Source organism: Scyliorhinus canicula, chromosome 4, assembly GCF_902713615.1.
Source record: "Scyliorhinus canicula chromosome 4, sScyCan1.1, whole genome shotgun sequence".
Classification (NCBI taxonomy): domain Eukaryota; kingdom Metazoa; phylum Chordata; class Chondrichthyes; order Carcharhiniformes; family Scyliorhinidae; genus Scyliorhinus; species Scyliorhinus canicula.
The window spans coordinates 222494737-222508428 of record NC_052149.1 but is presented as its reverse complement, the minus strand read 5'-3'; the positions used below and the strand labels follow the sequence as shown (position 1 = coordinate 222508428).

The window sequence follows — 13692 nt, the reverse complement described above, 5'->3', positions numbered from 1 at the left end:
GGATTCCATAGATTCTCGTTTCTATTGTAATTCTGCATGTGGAACTTTTCAAAGCTTTCTGGGAGTTGAAATGATTTTCTTTGTGGGTTTTGTCCACTATCCATTTCAATTGTAAAATCACTTTTTTATTCTTTCATAGGATGTGGCCGTCTTTGGCAAGGCACGCTTTTGTTGCCCTTACCTAATTGTGCTTGGACTGAATTGCTTACAAGGCAATTTCAGAGATTGGTTGAGAGCAAGCTACATATTGTGGGTCTGGAATCACATGTAGACCAGACTTGGTACGATTGGCCTATTTCTTACCTGAAAGGGTGTCAGTGAGCCAGATGAGTTTTTAACATCAATCAATGATAGCTGTCATGATCACCATTACTGAGATTAGCTTTCAATTCCAGACTTTATTCATTGAATTTAAATTCGACCAGCTACCATGGTGGAATTTGAACCCATGTCCCCAGTATATTAACAAAAACAGAGAAAGTTGGAGAAGTTGTCTCTTTTTTTTTTGTTTCCAACGTTTGCAATATTTTGCATTTATCTCCAGTCTCGGCCTCTAGCTTTCTCGTCCAATTACATTATCACTGTGTCCCATGTACAGTACATTTTGTGCCCTTGTGATGCTTGGTGCTTCTTCCAAGTTTGGTAAAATGGAGGAGCACTGATTATTACCTGAGGGTGCATGATAGCTATTAATCATCTGGAGGTTTTCTTGCCCATATTTGACCTAATGCCGTGAGACCGGGGTCCAGAATTAATGTTGAAAACTCTACGGGTCACTTCCTCTTGACTGTATACCATTCTGCCTCCACCTCTGGGTGGATCTGCTCTGCTAATGGTTCAGGACATACCCAGGAATAATGATGGAGGATTCTGGGAATTAGCTGTAAGATATGATTTGGTGAGTATGCTTGTGTCAGGCTGTTGCTTCATAGTCCGTGGAACAGCTCTCCCAACTTTGACATGTCCCCAAATAGTGAGGAGGGCTTTGCAGAGTCAACGGGGTAGGGTGTGCTTTTAGCAATAGTGCAGACCTCTTGATCAGTTCCAGTCACCGACATCCCCTGCTGTGGTAAATCTTCCAATATTTTCATAATCAAAGCCATTTCCCTACAAATACTCTTCCCTAATCTCCTACAGTACGCTGTGATAGTTACCATGTGGCCTAGACAATTCGTAAAGTATCAGTCCTTTTAAATCTTCAAGTCGCCCTCACTAATTTTGGTGCATGGGCCCTGTATGCTAAATTTGAAATGCTTCGGTATGTTCATGCCATTAAAATTGCACAACTCCCTGAGGCCCTCTAAAGGTTGTCGCACATTGCTGCAGGTGCCAAAAGACAAGGCTATTTTGGCACCCATTAATTGTTGGAGGACTTCCAGTGGCATCACAAAATAATATGCTGGTTTTGAGGCATTTCTGGCTGGGGCTGCTGCATCATGTTTTACTCTTATCACTGAAGAGGGAATTCACCACAGAATCTTTGTTTTCAGGCTGCCTCTGGCCAGTTGCTTTTTAAAATACATCCGCAAGAGTAAATTTGTAGAGATATGTACATGTCTACATGTTGATCCTCAGCCATGTTGTAATAATAATCTTTATTAGTGGCACATGTAGGCTTTCATTAACACTGCAATGATGTGGAGATGCTGGCGTTGGACTGGGGTGAGCACAGTAAGAAGTCTTGCAACACCAGGTTAAAGTCCAACATGTTTGTTTCAAATACTAGCTTTCGGAGCACTGCTCCTTCCTCAGGTGAGTTTACCCTGGTGTTGCAAGATTTCTTACTGTTAACACTGCAATGAAGTTATTGTGAAAATCCCCTAGTCACCACATTCCGGCGCCTGTTTGGGTACACTGAGGGAGAATTCAGAATGTCCAATTCACCTAACAAGCACGACTTTCGGGACTTGTGGGAGGAAACGGGAGCACCCGGAGGAAACCCATGCAGACACTGGGAGACTGTTCAGACACCGCACAGACAGTGACCCAAGCTGAGAATTGGAATATAGCTGACTTTGTTTTAATGTAGTCATGTCTTAATATATTTACAAAATGAGATACTCTTGAAGTAAAGGCCTGGAAGATCAGAGGACCAATGGTTCTGAACATCCTTTGATCACAGCTAGTTGTAATATGCCTTTGGCAGAGGCCTAGTGCAGATTTGCAGCCCATCCTATGACATGAGAGCAAGGTTCTGCACTAAGGAGCAGTTCTGTATGTAGACGTAGAGAAATTGCACCCTATATTTCTAATGCTTCATATTTTTCTGCAGCGTACTTTGATTACAAAGAGGACTCTGCATTTCCAAAGCCCCCATCCTACAGTGTAGCAACCACGCTCCCGTCATATGATGAGGCTGAACGAACAAAAGTTGAAGCAACCTTGCCCCTGGTCTCTGGACGGGTAAGAATCTACCTGCATTTGAATGCAGATATACTACAGCTGGACGATTACATACAAAAATATGCTTAGGACTAATGTTTCTATTAATCTATTTTTGCAGCTTTTAATAGAGATAAACATATCTCCCAATTATGGGCCAGGGTTTAGAAACTCTAAAGTATATTATGGAGTTCACCTGACCTGTAACTTTTTATGTTGAATTTGGCTAGGGTGAGCACAAGAACCTATTCTTCAGGTGTTATTCGACAGTCTTCCAGACACTTTAATCAAAGTAAACTTTATTCTAAGAACTGAGTTAACATTTATATAACAAATAGCAAGAATTGTTATCAATTACAAACATAAAGACACCCCAATTCAAAAGCAATCGCATAAACCAGATACCCCCTTTCAGGGGCGTGGCCCAGCACTCTGCATTCTCACTTGCCCTGAGATTCTGACCCCGTCTGACTAGCAGGTTTAAACCCTGCCGGAAAGCAAACTATATATTTTTAAGTTACCAAAACAGGTAAATAATCAATGTTTTTTTTTACTGGAACAGAAATTTAAAATGAAAATGGAGAGAGGCAGGCCAAAACACTTCTGTTCTCTGTCTGAGTCTACAGCAGGCAAATGTGAAAGCGAAACCAAAAACAGCTCACACAGCCATATCCTAGCTCCACCCTCACAATGACATCGCTGAAGCCATATGATAAGACTAAAACCTTTCTTAAAGGGACACTCACATGACACAACCCCATTTGCTTTACTCTAATTTCATCCTGGTTTGTCCTTTGAGAAGCAACCTTCTGCAGTTGCTCTATTGCGATAACTCCTTTGCATGCCAATCAAAATTTAACTGACCTCTCTACCAAATACTTTTCAAGAGGAATTACTGAAATAATTTTCTATTAATCCGGTTTCCCAAAATTTCCCCTTCTCATCCCATTTTAAAAGCAACAGGCATCTATCCTTAGATTTCATAGCATGCATCTACCACGGCGTTCAAATCTATCTATTCCCTTTAGACAGGATATTACTTTTGGTCTGTTTTATAAGGTGCTGATAGGTTTGACCCTTTTGTCGAAGGAAACACTCGCAACATTCCATTGCTGATTTGCCAACTATGTTGTACCCATTAAACACAAGTCAGTACACACTTAACTTTTGCTATTTAAAAGCTGGATTTCCCAAAGCTTTGGGTGCTTTTACTTACAGCTGCTCGAATTTGACTTTTGAAGTGGGATAATACTGCAGAGATGAACAATATTACGGTACCCGGAACTGACCCCAATGTATATCAGGAAACCGGACAAGACCCCAACAATTTTTCAATTTGTAAACTGTGAAGAAAGGATACTTCACTCCAGGAGTGATTCCACTGACAACCAAGGGTCTTTTACATGAAAGCAAACTTGATTATTAACACAGAATTTACCCCATTAACATCCAAGAAAAACAGCCTTTTAATTAACAGTTAAACAGTTCTTATAAAAGAAAGGTCTTCCAGCTTACTTTCCCAAGTACGTCTAAACTTTCAATTAGACAAAATTTCTCACACTTCGGTTAAATGGCACTTATTAATACAGTTAACACTCAGTGGCTTACAGATTTATTCACAAAGCGCTTGGGAGAGAAGCTTTCAGAAGTCAGTCTGAGAAATACACCTCCTTTCTTCAGAAACCAGAGCAGAACTCTAAACACGAAACTAAAAACAACAGATGCAGGGCTGAAAAATAAAACTAAACCCAGCCCCTCCAATGAGTGACATCAGAGTCTGCTGAGATGTTAACCCCTTAATCACAGCTTCAGACACATAATCTGGATGCCTCACCTAATTTATTTTGATAACATGACTGCAACAGACACACAATACAATATTTCTTTAAAAAATCCTACATTCATCACAGCAGTAACATTAAAGAATTCATCATTCTGTTATACTGCTAATGTATTCAAGTATAGATTTCAGTAGATGTTTTTTGAGGTGCAGTGTAGCTTTGATGAGTATTCTCTATGCACCTCAGTGACAGTGCAAAATGATGCAGAAAAATAATCCCATTTTTCCTCAAGATGCCAGTAAATAAGTGTTTGCTTCACCTCAGCTGTAGTCTGCTCCCGACAGAGATTGAGATTCCTGGATTAGGTATCATATTGAAGTGAAATGCTGAATCACTATAATCTCAAGAAACAGCTGGCTTTGTTGCATGATTATTGATCCACTGATGATTGATTTAATATTGACTTCCATCACTAACAATTAAATCTCTTCCTGTTGGGGTTTTAAAATTGCATTTAAGTTTCCCTAGCATTGTGCCTCCCTTTGAATCCCAGCCAGTTACATTTTCTGTCTGCTATGATCATCTCCATATCCTCCACCACTTCCTGATGCCACTGTTAGCACAGAATTAAACTCGGGAGTACAGAATTCCACTAATATTGCAAGTGTCATCTGTTACAGAATTAAGCAGCTTCATTACAGAGACCCAGGGAGAAGGACTGCCAAAATTCAAAGCGATGGGCAATTAATAGTTTCCTAAGATACTTGTGTTTGCGAAAACATGGGATGTTAAGCCATGAAATGCTGCATACTTGAGAAGTTGTTAATGTAGTCCAAGTATTGTGCCTCTTAAAGGAGATAGAGTAACGCCTGCCTTATAGCAGGTTTTGTGAAATGTCTGACCCTCCCTTTTCTTTAGCCTGTGACATTATAAAAAGACATTCAAACACATGAAAATACTTAACCATGCTCAGAAAAAAAAATGTAATTACCGCACAAGCGATTTACTTCTAATATACAGCAACAAACCAGGCTATTTGTCACAGCAACTGTGTGTGCCGGTCTTTATGGTGTGCATGAGTCTCCTCCCACCCTTCGTCATCTAACCTTCTATTTTTCCCTCATGTACTTAGTTTCCCCTTGAATGTATCAATGGCATTTGTTCAACTTCTCTTTGTGGTACCAAGTTCCTTGTTCTAATCGCAATTTGGGTCATGATGATTGTATATCATGCATATATTTGTATTGCATCTTGCTATTAAATTAAAACTTCCCACGCTTCAACTCATTTCCTTATATCGGCAGTGGCCTTAGCCTGTAGTTGTCCGGAATTCAGATTCTGTGCACAGTGACACTATAGACTAACAGCTGTTAAAGTTGATCCTGGTGAAATCCAAACACTAGAATTAATTAGAATGTGTTAAAAGGCAATGGATGTTAATTAATTATTAATCTGTTGCCACTCAACTACGACTAACCAATTTGTTCCTTGGTATTAACTTGGCTAATTTTAAATGGGGATTACTGATGGTATTTATGTGACCTTTATGTGTCAGTCTATAGTCCTAAAAATGGGAACAATATATGCAACTGCAGCAAGAGCTATATTTAGACCGCAGTAAGGATCAAGTATAGGTTTTTCCTGGTCTGTTATCCAGCGTCTCTCCCTATCAAGCATTTATCTAATGAACTATTTAGTGGGGGTGTGGTGCAGAATCGTATCATCACTTTGTTCTCAGTCACTGCAGTTGTAGTGCCATGGCTCCTTTCCTGAAACGCAGTAGTAAGTTATTTAGCTTTGCAAAAGATGCATTATTGGTGTGGGCGTTGGATGATCCTTCCAAGACTTGCCAGCTTTATAAAAAAAAATAAAAAAAATTTGGAGTACCCAATTATTTTTTCCAATTAAGGGGCAATTTAACATGGCCAATTCACCTACTCTGCACATCTTTTGGGTTGTGGGGGTGAGACCCAGGCAGACACAAGGAGAATTGTTTTGCCAACTCCTCACGGACAATTAATCGGGGCTGGGATCGAACCCCGGTCTTCAGCACTGTGAGGTAGTCGTGCTAACCACTGCGCCCACTGTGCCGCCCTGACTTAACAGCTTTAAAGGAAATTAATGTGAAATATTCCATGTTTTAGTAAAGGAATTCAACACCTCCGCATATGCTGCTAATGTTCATAACAGTTTTGAAAGTGGGAATCAATTTTAGAATCATGTTCTGCTGATCATCCAAGTTTTAACTTGAATATTTGCTGTTTTGTAGCTTTTGTCCAGTGAGGTACATTTAACCACATAAGACCCGATATGAGCAGTTTTAAATAAATTTTCCATATTCTGCTGCAGAAAAGAAGAATAGAGATTTCTCAACAATTCAAATGGAGATTGAAACTAGTAGGGCAGCAAGGTGGCACAGTGGTTAGCATTGTTGTCGACGGCACTGAGGACCCAGGTTCGAATCCCGGCCCTGGGTCACTGCCGTGTGAAGTTTGCACATTCTCCCCGTGTCTGCGTGGGTTTTGCACCCACAACCCAAAAGATGTGTGGGATCGGTGGATTGTCCACACTAAATTGCCCTTTAATTGGAAAAAATAATTGGGTACTCTAAATTTTTTTTTAAAAGAGATTGAAACTAGTTATAATTGATTATTTCGTTAGAAGTGTTCATAAGGGAGGATACTAAGCAGCATGGTGGTCATTATTTGAACCATGGTCAAAGACAAGGATTTAAAACCAATAAATTTTAACCAGGAGTTAATGATCAACCTTTGTGTGCTTGGTATATGCTAGCAGTCATGGGGAATTTGTTGAATCCAAGGAGAGTCCCATGTAATTAGAAAAATGTCACCATTGTTTCTAGTTTTAGACAAGCCAACAAAACAAACCTGGGGAATTGTGGGCCCATTAGTCTTGCATCAATAATTACCAACATTATTGAATTAATTATTAGAAACAAACCTGACCAGTACCTCCATAAAAATACTTTGATACCCGATTTCAGAAGGGGTGATCCTGCCTGAACAATCTCCTTGATTGTTTTTGAGACGTGGCATCCCAAATAGGTATTAGAAATCCTTTGGTTTGGTTTTCCAGGAGGCCTTTGAAGTCCAGAATGAAAAGCTCCACATCTTGGGGAATTGTGGGTAACCTAGGTAAATCATGCATAGGAAATTGGTTGAAAGAGAGGAAGTGGCAGGCCCTGGTTAAACAAGAGATGTCAGGCTTGGGAGATGCACTAAGTGGACTGCCCCAGCAATTGCTGAAGAAGCTTCTACTGCATTTCATGAAAATATTTATTTTCTATACTGTAGTTGGTGTTTGTGTGTTTTGCATTTTGGTGTAGAAATATGATGTCTGAATTTGAAAATTAAATGAGCATTAAAAGAGTAGTAAACCAGTGATTCAAATAGATTGAGACGAGCAGACTAGCTCATCAAAAATGCAGTTAATTCCTTTAGTGCTGAGGAGAGTTTTCTGCAAAAATATGTTCTTGAATCAACAAGAGGAAAATTGAGTATGGTCAATGGAAGCTGGTTTAGCCAGTGATGGCACATCCCGTGAATGAATGTATAAAAAATGTCCAGGCGGAAGGGTCTGGGTGGTGATTACCCAACAGGCAGACCGAGTGATGAGATTGGAAATAGCAACTATTTAAGGTGGGAAGAAGATGAGAATCATGTGCAGAGAATATTTTTCAGCAAATAAGTTATCAACACTGAACACTTGTTACATGGTCAACGTTGGGAGGAATGCCACTGTGCTGGGAAAATATGTATAAGGTTGCGGAGAGAGTTGAGAGGAGAAAGTTGAATCAGAACATAAGAACTAGGAGCAGGAGTAGGCCATCTGGCCCCTCGAGCCTGCCCCGTCATTCAATTAGATCATGGCTGATCTTTTGTGGACTCAGCTCCACTTTCCGGCCTGAACACCATAACCCTTAATCATCAAAAAACTATCTATCTTTATCTTAAAAACATTTAATGAAGGAGCCTCAACTGCTTCACTGGGCAAGGAATTCCATAGATTCACAACCCTTTGGGTGAAGAAGTTCCTCCTAAACTCAGTCCTAAATCTACTTCCCCTTATTTTGAGGCTATGCCCCCTAGTTCTGCTTTCACCCGCCAGTGGAAACAACCTGCCCGCATCTATCCTATCTATTCCCTTCATAATTTAATATGTTTCTATAAGATCCCCCCCTCATCTTTCTAAATTCTAAATGAGTACAGTCCCAGCCTACTCAACCTCTCCTCGTAATCCAACCCCTTCAGCTCTGGGATTAACCTAGTGGATCTCCTCTGCACACCCTCCAGCGCCAGTACGTCCTTTTTCAGGTAAGGAGACTAAAACTGAACACAATACTCCAGGTGTGGCCTCACCAACATCTTGTACAATTGCAGCATAACCTCCCTCGTCTTAAACTCCATCCCTCTAGCAATGAAGGACAAAACTCCATTCGCCGCCTTAATCACCTGTAAACCAACTTTTTACGACGCATGCACTAGGGCATCCAGGTCCCTCTGCACAGCACCATGTTTTAATATTTTATCATTTAAATTAATAATCCCTTTTGCTGTTATTTCTGCAAAAATGGATAACCTCACATTTGTCAACATTGTATTCATCTGCCAAACCCTAGCTCATTCACTTAAACTATCCAAATCCCTCTGCAGACTTCCAGTGTCCTCTGCACTTTTTGCTTCACCACTCATCTTGGTGTCGTCTGCAAACCCACTTAACGAGAAACCGTATGAGTAGGTTCTTCCCGGAGGTGGAGGACAGATGTGAGCGGGCCAAAGAGGCCCGGCCAACCACGCCCACATGTTCTGGTCTTGCCCCAGACTTGTGGAGTACTGGACAGCCTTCTTCGAGGCTATGTCCAAAGTGGTGGGGGTGAGGGTGGAGCCATGCCCGATAGTGGCGGTCTTCGGGGTTTCAGACCAGCCAGATCTATTCCTGGGGAGGAGGGCGAACGCCCTTGCCTTTGCCTCCCTGATCGCCCGCCGCAGAATCCTGTTTGGCTGGCGGTCAGCAGCACCGCCCAGAGCTGCAGACTGGCTGTCCGACCTCTCGGAATCTCTCCAAATGGAGAAAATCAAATTCGCCATCCGAGGGTCGGACGACGGCTTCCACAGAACGTGGGAGCCATTCATGCAACTGTTCCGGGACCTGTTTGTGGCCAACGTACAAGAGGAAGAATAGTCGGGTGGCCAAGAATCAGGGGAAAATGGGCGGGAATCGGGGGAGGGTAGCCGGGGGGGGGGGGGGGGTTACGGGCTCGTTATGGGGATTTGCTGGCAAGCCAAAGCCCAAAACCAAACTATAAATAAATGCCTATAAACATGTGCCTCGGCCATATTGGGGAATGTAAAATATGTATGCTGGCTAAAGGGGGCGGACACAATTGTTGTTATGAAGATGCTTACCTGTAAATATTCATGTTAAATTTTGTTTTCTCTTTTTTTTTCTCTAATAATTTGTAATTTGTCATATATAAAATATGAAAACTCAATAAAAAACATTTATAAAAAAAAAACTTAGACACATTGCACTTGGTCCCCAACTCCAAATCATTTATGTAAATTGTGAACAATTGTGGGCCCAACACGGATCCCTGAGGGACACCACTAGCTACTGATTGCCATCCAGAGAAACACTCATTAATCCCCACTCTTAGCTCTCTATTAATTAACCAATCCTCTATCCATGCTGCTACTTTACCCTTAACGCCATGCATCATTATCTTATGCAGCAACTTTTTGTGTGGCACCTTGTGAAAAGCTTTCTGGAAAGCCAGATATACCACATCCATTGGCTCCCGTTGTCTACCGCACTGGTAATGTCCTCAAACTGTGGAGGTTCAGTAGTAGTGAATGCATGAATTACGAGAGGAGCACTGAATGACATGTTGCCACTCTGGATAAGGCTCATAAAAGTGGGTGCAGAAGCTCTTGAAGAGACTGAAGGTCCCGCCACAGGTTTTGGTTCGTACCTAATCAATAGCATAGGGAAGAATGGTATTAAAGTCATTAAGTAGGGACAGTTAAATATCGCAAAGTAGGTTGTGGCACAGGGTCTCGGGGTCAGTTACAATTGATGTTGCACTTTAAATTCACAATTTTGTGATTATTTGCCAGCGTTCTGCTCAACGTTTCTGGGTGCTTAATGTGGTTTTCCTGTTGTATGGTTTCAGCTGCCATCAAGAAAACAAATCTAAAATGTATTTCTTCTTGTCCAAACAGGATGATGATTTTTCAGGAAGGGATGACTTTGATGATGCAGATCAGCTCAGGATAGGGAATGATGGTATATTCATGCTCACGTTCTTCAGTAAGGATTATTTTTAAATTACAATTATTCCAAAATTAACATGTCTGCGAATCATTTAGCCAGTATATTTACTAATAGGAAGGTAAGAATTTGTCAAAGAAATGTAACTGTAAATTTGTGGATATAATGTGGAGCTCTGATAAGTGCATTACATTTTAACAGACAAAAAGCCTTTTGCGTTTCTAGGGTTTTTATGGTACCTGTATAATTTAATGAATCTTGAAGATTTATAAATCATGAGTGCTAGATTTGAATTAATATTGTAGTTTGAGTGTTAATTGTCATTTCCATTTCTTGAATGGAATTAGAGCATTTCTCTAAATTCCCTGTGTGATCTTTAAAGCTTCCCTATTTGAAATGATAAATAATTGGACAAACCTTCCCTACTACACCGTTGTGTGCAAGTTATTGGAGTAGCTGTAACTTCAAGAGGCCTGAAATTCTTGCACCTGGGTGGGCATTACAAGGGTGTATGAGTAGGCTGGAAATTGGATTGAAACTCGGTTGGAAGAGTCTGCGTTGCAATTTTGTCCAAAGAGAGATTTCTGCTTGCTTCTTTTGCCATCATGTCCTCTCTCACCTAAAATGAGGAGGGGGGGGGGGCTCGTGAATTATGGCACCCATGAGAAATCTTAACTGCTTCAGTCCCATTGCCCCAAATACAAAGGCATTTCAGTGGCTGATGCATTTCAGTGGATTAAATGTTACTCTGAGTGCGAGGTAGTAGTCAACTGACATTAGGAAACTGGTATCTGCACAATAGATTATTTTTCTGTAACAATCCAATCTTCGTGCAGTGTGTCAGATTCTGAGTGGCACTCTGAAATTCTTGACCCTCAAGCAAGGATTACAAGAAATATCACCGGCAGCCTTCCCCTTGTGTCACTGACACTGTTCTATGTATTTCCATCTGGGACAAGGTCAAGGTAGACTGGTGGCTAGAACTAATGCCCTGCTGCACTTGGTTGGCAAAGTGGGTCTCTCAGAATTTCAACCGTGCATATTTAAAAATCTGCACACCCTAAATTTAAAATTTACGAGCTATGGGGAGGTGTTAATGGGGGGAAATCTGAGAATGATGGAAATGCAGAAAGTTGTGTTTTCAATAATCTATGATTTTTCCCCTTTCCTTTGTTTCCCAGTGGCATTCCTGTTCAACTGGATTGGTTTCTTCTTATCGTTTTGTTTGACCACTTCAGCTGCTGGTCGGTATGGGGCCATTTCTGGGTTTGGCCTCTCGCTGATTAAATGGATCCTCATTGTTCGGGTGAGTGAAATGTTTCTTTGCCTATTTAATGTTGACTATCCAAACCAAAAAATAAGTTGGTCCCAAATATAAAATGAGTTAAAGTCGAATTTTTCTTTTGACTAAAATCCAAAACAAAACGTATTCTCCTTAGTAACAGTTTTAACTTCTTGTCAGGTTTTGTGACCATCGAGCCTGGTGCTACGCAATTTGTGCATCAAGTCAGCTAAGTAACAGCACAAGAATACATTTTATTCACAGTCATATGCAATATTGTGGCTTCTACACTATGCTAACCATGTCTATTTAAGGGAATATTTCAGCATGGGTACAAATGTAGTTCTGAAGCTGTCACAACCAGTTCCATCAGTGATTCTTTCAGGTCATGAAGGCAGGCAGAAGCTATTAGTCAAAGAGTGCATTCTATAAATTGTCATTCCAATTCTTGTGCTGCTTGTATTACTAATGAGAAATTAAAACTGTTACCAAGGGCATAAATTTTCATTTGGATTTGGAACTTGTCAACCGACTCGTACAGTCGGCATCAACAAACACCTCATGACTCTGCATCTACAACTTGCCAATAGCCAGCAGGCAGTGGCCATGAGTGCCTATGCCCCAACACTTGATGCCAACGATGAGTCCAAATAAGGTTTCTACCAGATCCTGGACACCATACTCTCCAACATTCCTAAGGAAGATAAGATCATCCTCTGTGGGGACTTTAAATCCAGGGTTGGAAAGGACTCCCAACCTGCAAAGGAACAATCAAGAAGGAAGGAGTTGGAAATTGCAACTCCAACGAGGTTGTGTTGCTTGCCAAATGTGTGGAACACCTGCTTGTCATCACTAACACACTATTCTGCCAAAACGACAACTTCAGATCTTCCTGGAGACATCCATGATTAAAGCACTGTCACATGATTGACTGCGTCATTGTCCGATTCCAAGACCAAAAGGATGCCTTCATCACCAAAGTGGTGACCAGTGCACATGACTGCTGGACAGATCATCAGCTCATCCACTCCTCTATGTCCATCAAACTCCACAAGAAACAGTGGAAGATGAAGAAACAGTTCGCAGAAAAGCTCAATGTTGAGCGCTTCAAGAGCCAAGCATGCTAGCAAACTTCCAACAGTGTCTCCACCAAAATCTCCAAAGTATTTATTCTAATGGGGTGGACAAAAACTGAAGACTTCCATCATCTCAAGCTGTGAAGGAATCATCGGCTGCAAGACCAGAAAACACCATGACTGGTTTGACGAGAGCGACCACAGCATCCATCTTCTCACCGACAAGGAGGGGAAAGCTCTCCGTGTCTGGAAAAACAATATCACCAGCAAGGCAAAGAGGAGAATGCATTAAACAACACAGGCAGAAATACAAAGATGAATGAGGGAAATCGGGAACCACTGGTGGACTGAGAAGGCTAAGGTACTGCAACTCCTCGCCGGCCACCAAAAAACCCAGGACTTCTTCTTTACCACCAAGGAATTATTGAACCCAATACCCCTTGGCCTTAAACTGATGCGGAGTAAGGATGGAACCCTTCTGAGAAGCAAAGAAAACATTAGCCTTTGATAGAGTGAACACTTGCAAGAACTTCTGAATCATGGGACAACCATAGATAATCTTTAACACTGCAATGAAGTTAATATGAAAATCCCTGAGTCACCACACCGGCGCCTGTTCGGGTACGCTGATGGAGAATTCAGAATGTCCAAATTACCTAACAGCACTTCTTTCGGCACTGGTGGGAGGGAACCGGACACCCAGAAGAAACCCACGCAGACATGGGGAGAACGTGCAGATGTTCGCTGAACATGACCGCTCAGTCAGTGACCCAAGTCGTGAATCGGACCTGGGACCCTGGCGCTGTGAAGCAACCTTGCAAACCACTGTGCCACCCACATGAGAACGTGTTCGAGGAATTCTCCCAACTCCCCAACAATG

The 13692-nt window shown here is 41.5% G+C and overlaps 1 protein-coding gene across 2 annotated transcripts in view; it reads left to right on the top strand.

Moving 5' to 3' along the window:
* The window catches only part of LOC119965399 (NEDD4 family-interacting protein 1), a 59723-nt gene that overhangs the window by 35153 nt on the left and 10878 nt on the right, over window positions 1–13692 (top strand). For both annotated transcript variants that reach the window (XM_038796131.1, XM_038796130.1), the window contains exons 3-5: window positions 2273–2403; window positions 10406–10493; window positions 11636–11760. In XM_038796131.1, the coding sequence (XP_038652059.1) occupies window positions 2273–2403; window positions 10406–10493; window positions 11636–11760 (344 nt within the window). The remainder of the gene's footprint in view (window positions 1–2272; window positions 2404–10405; window positions 10494–11635; window positions 11761–13692) is intronic.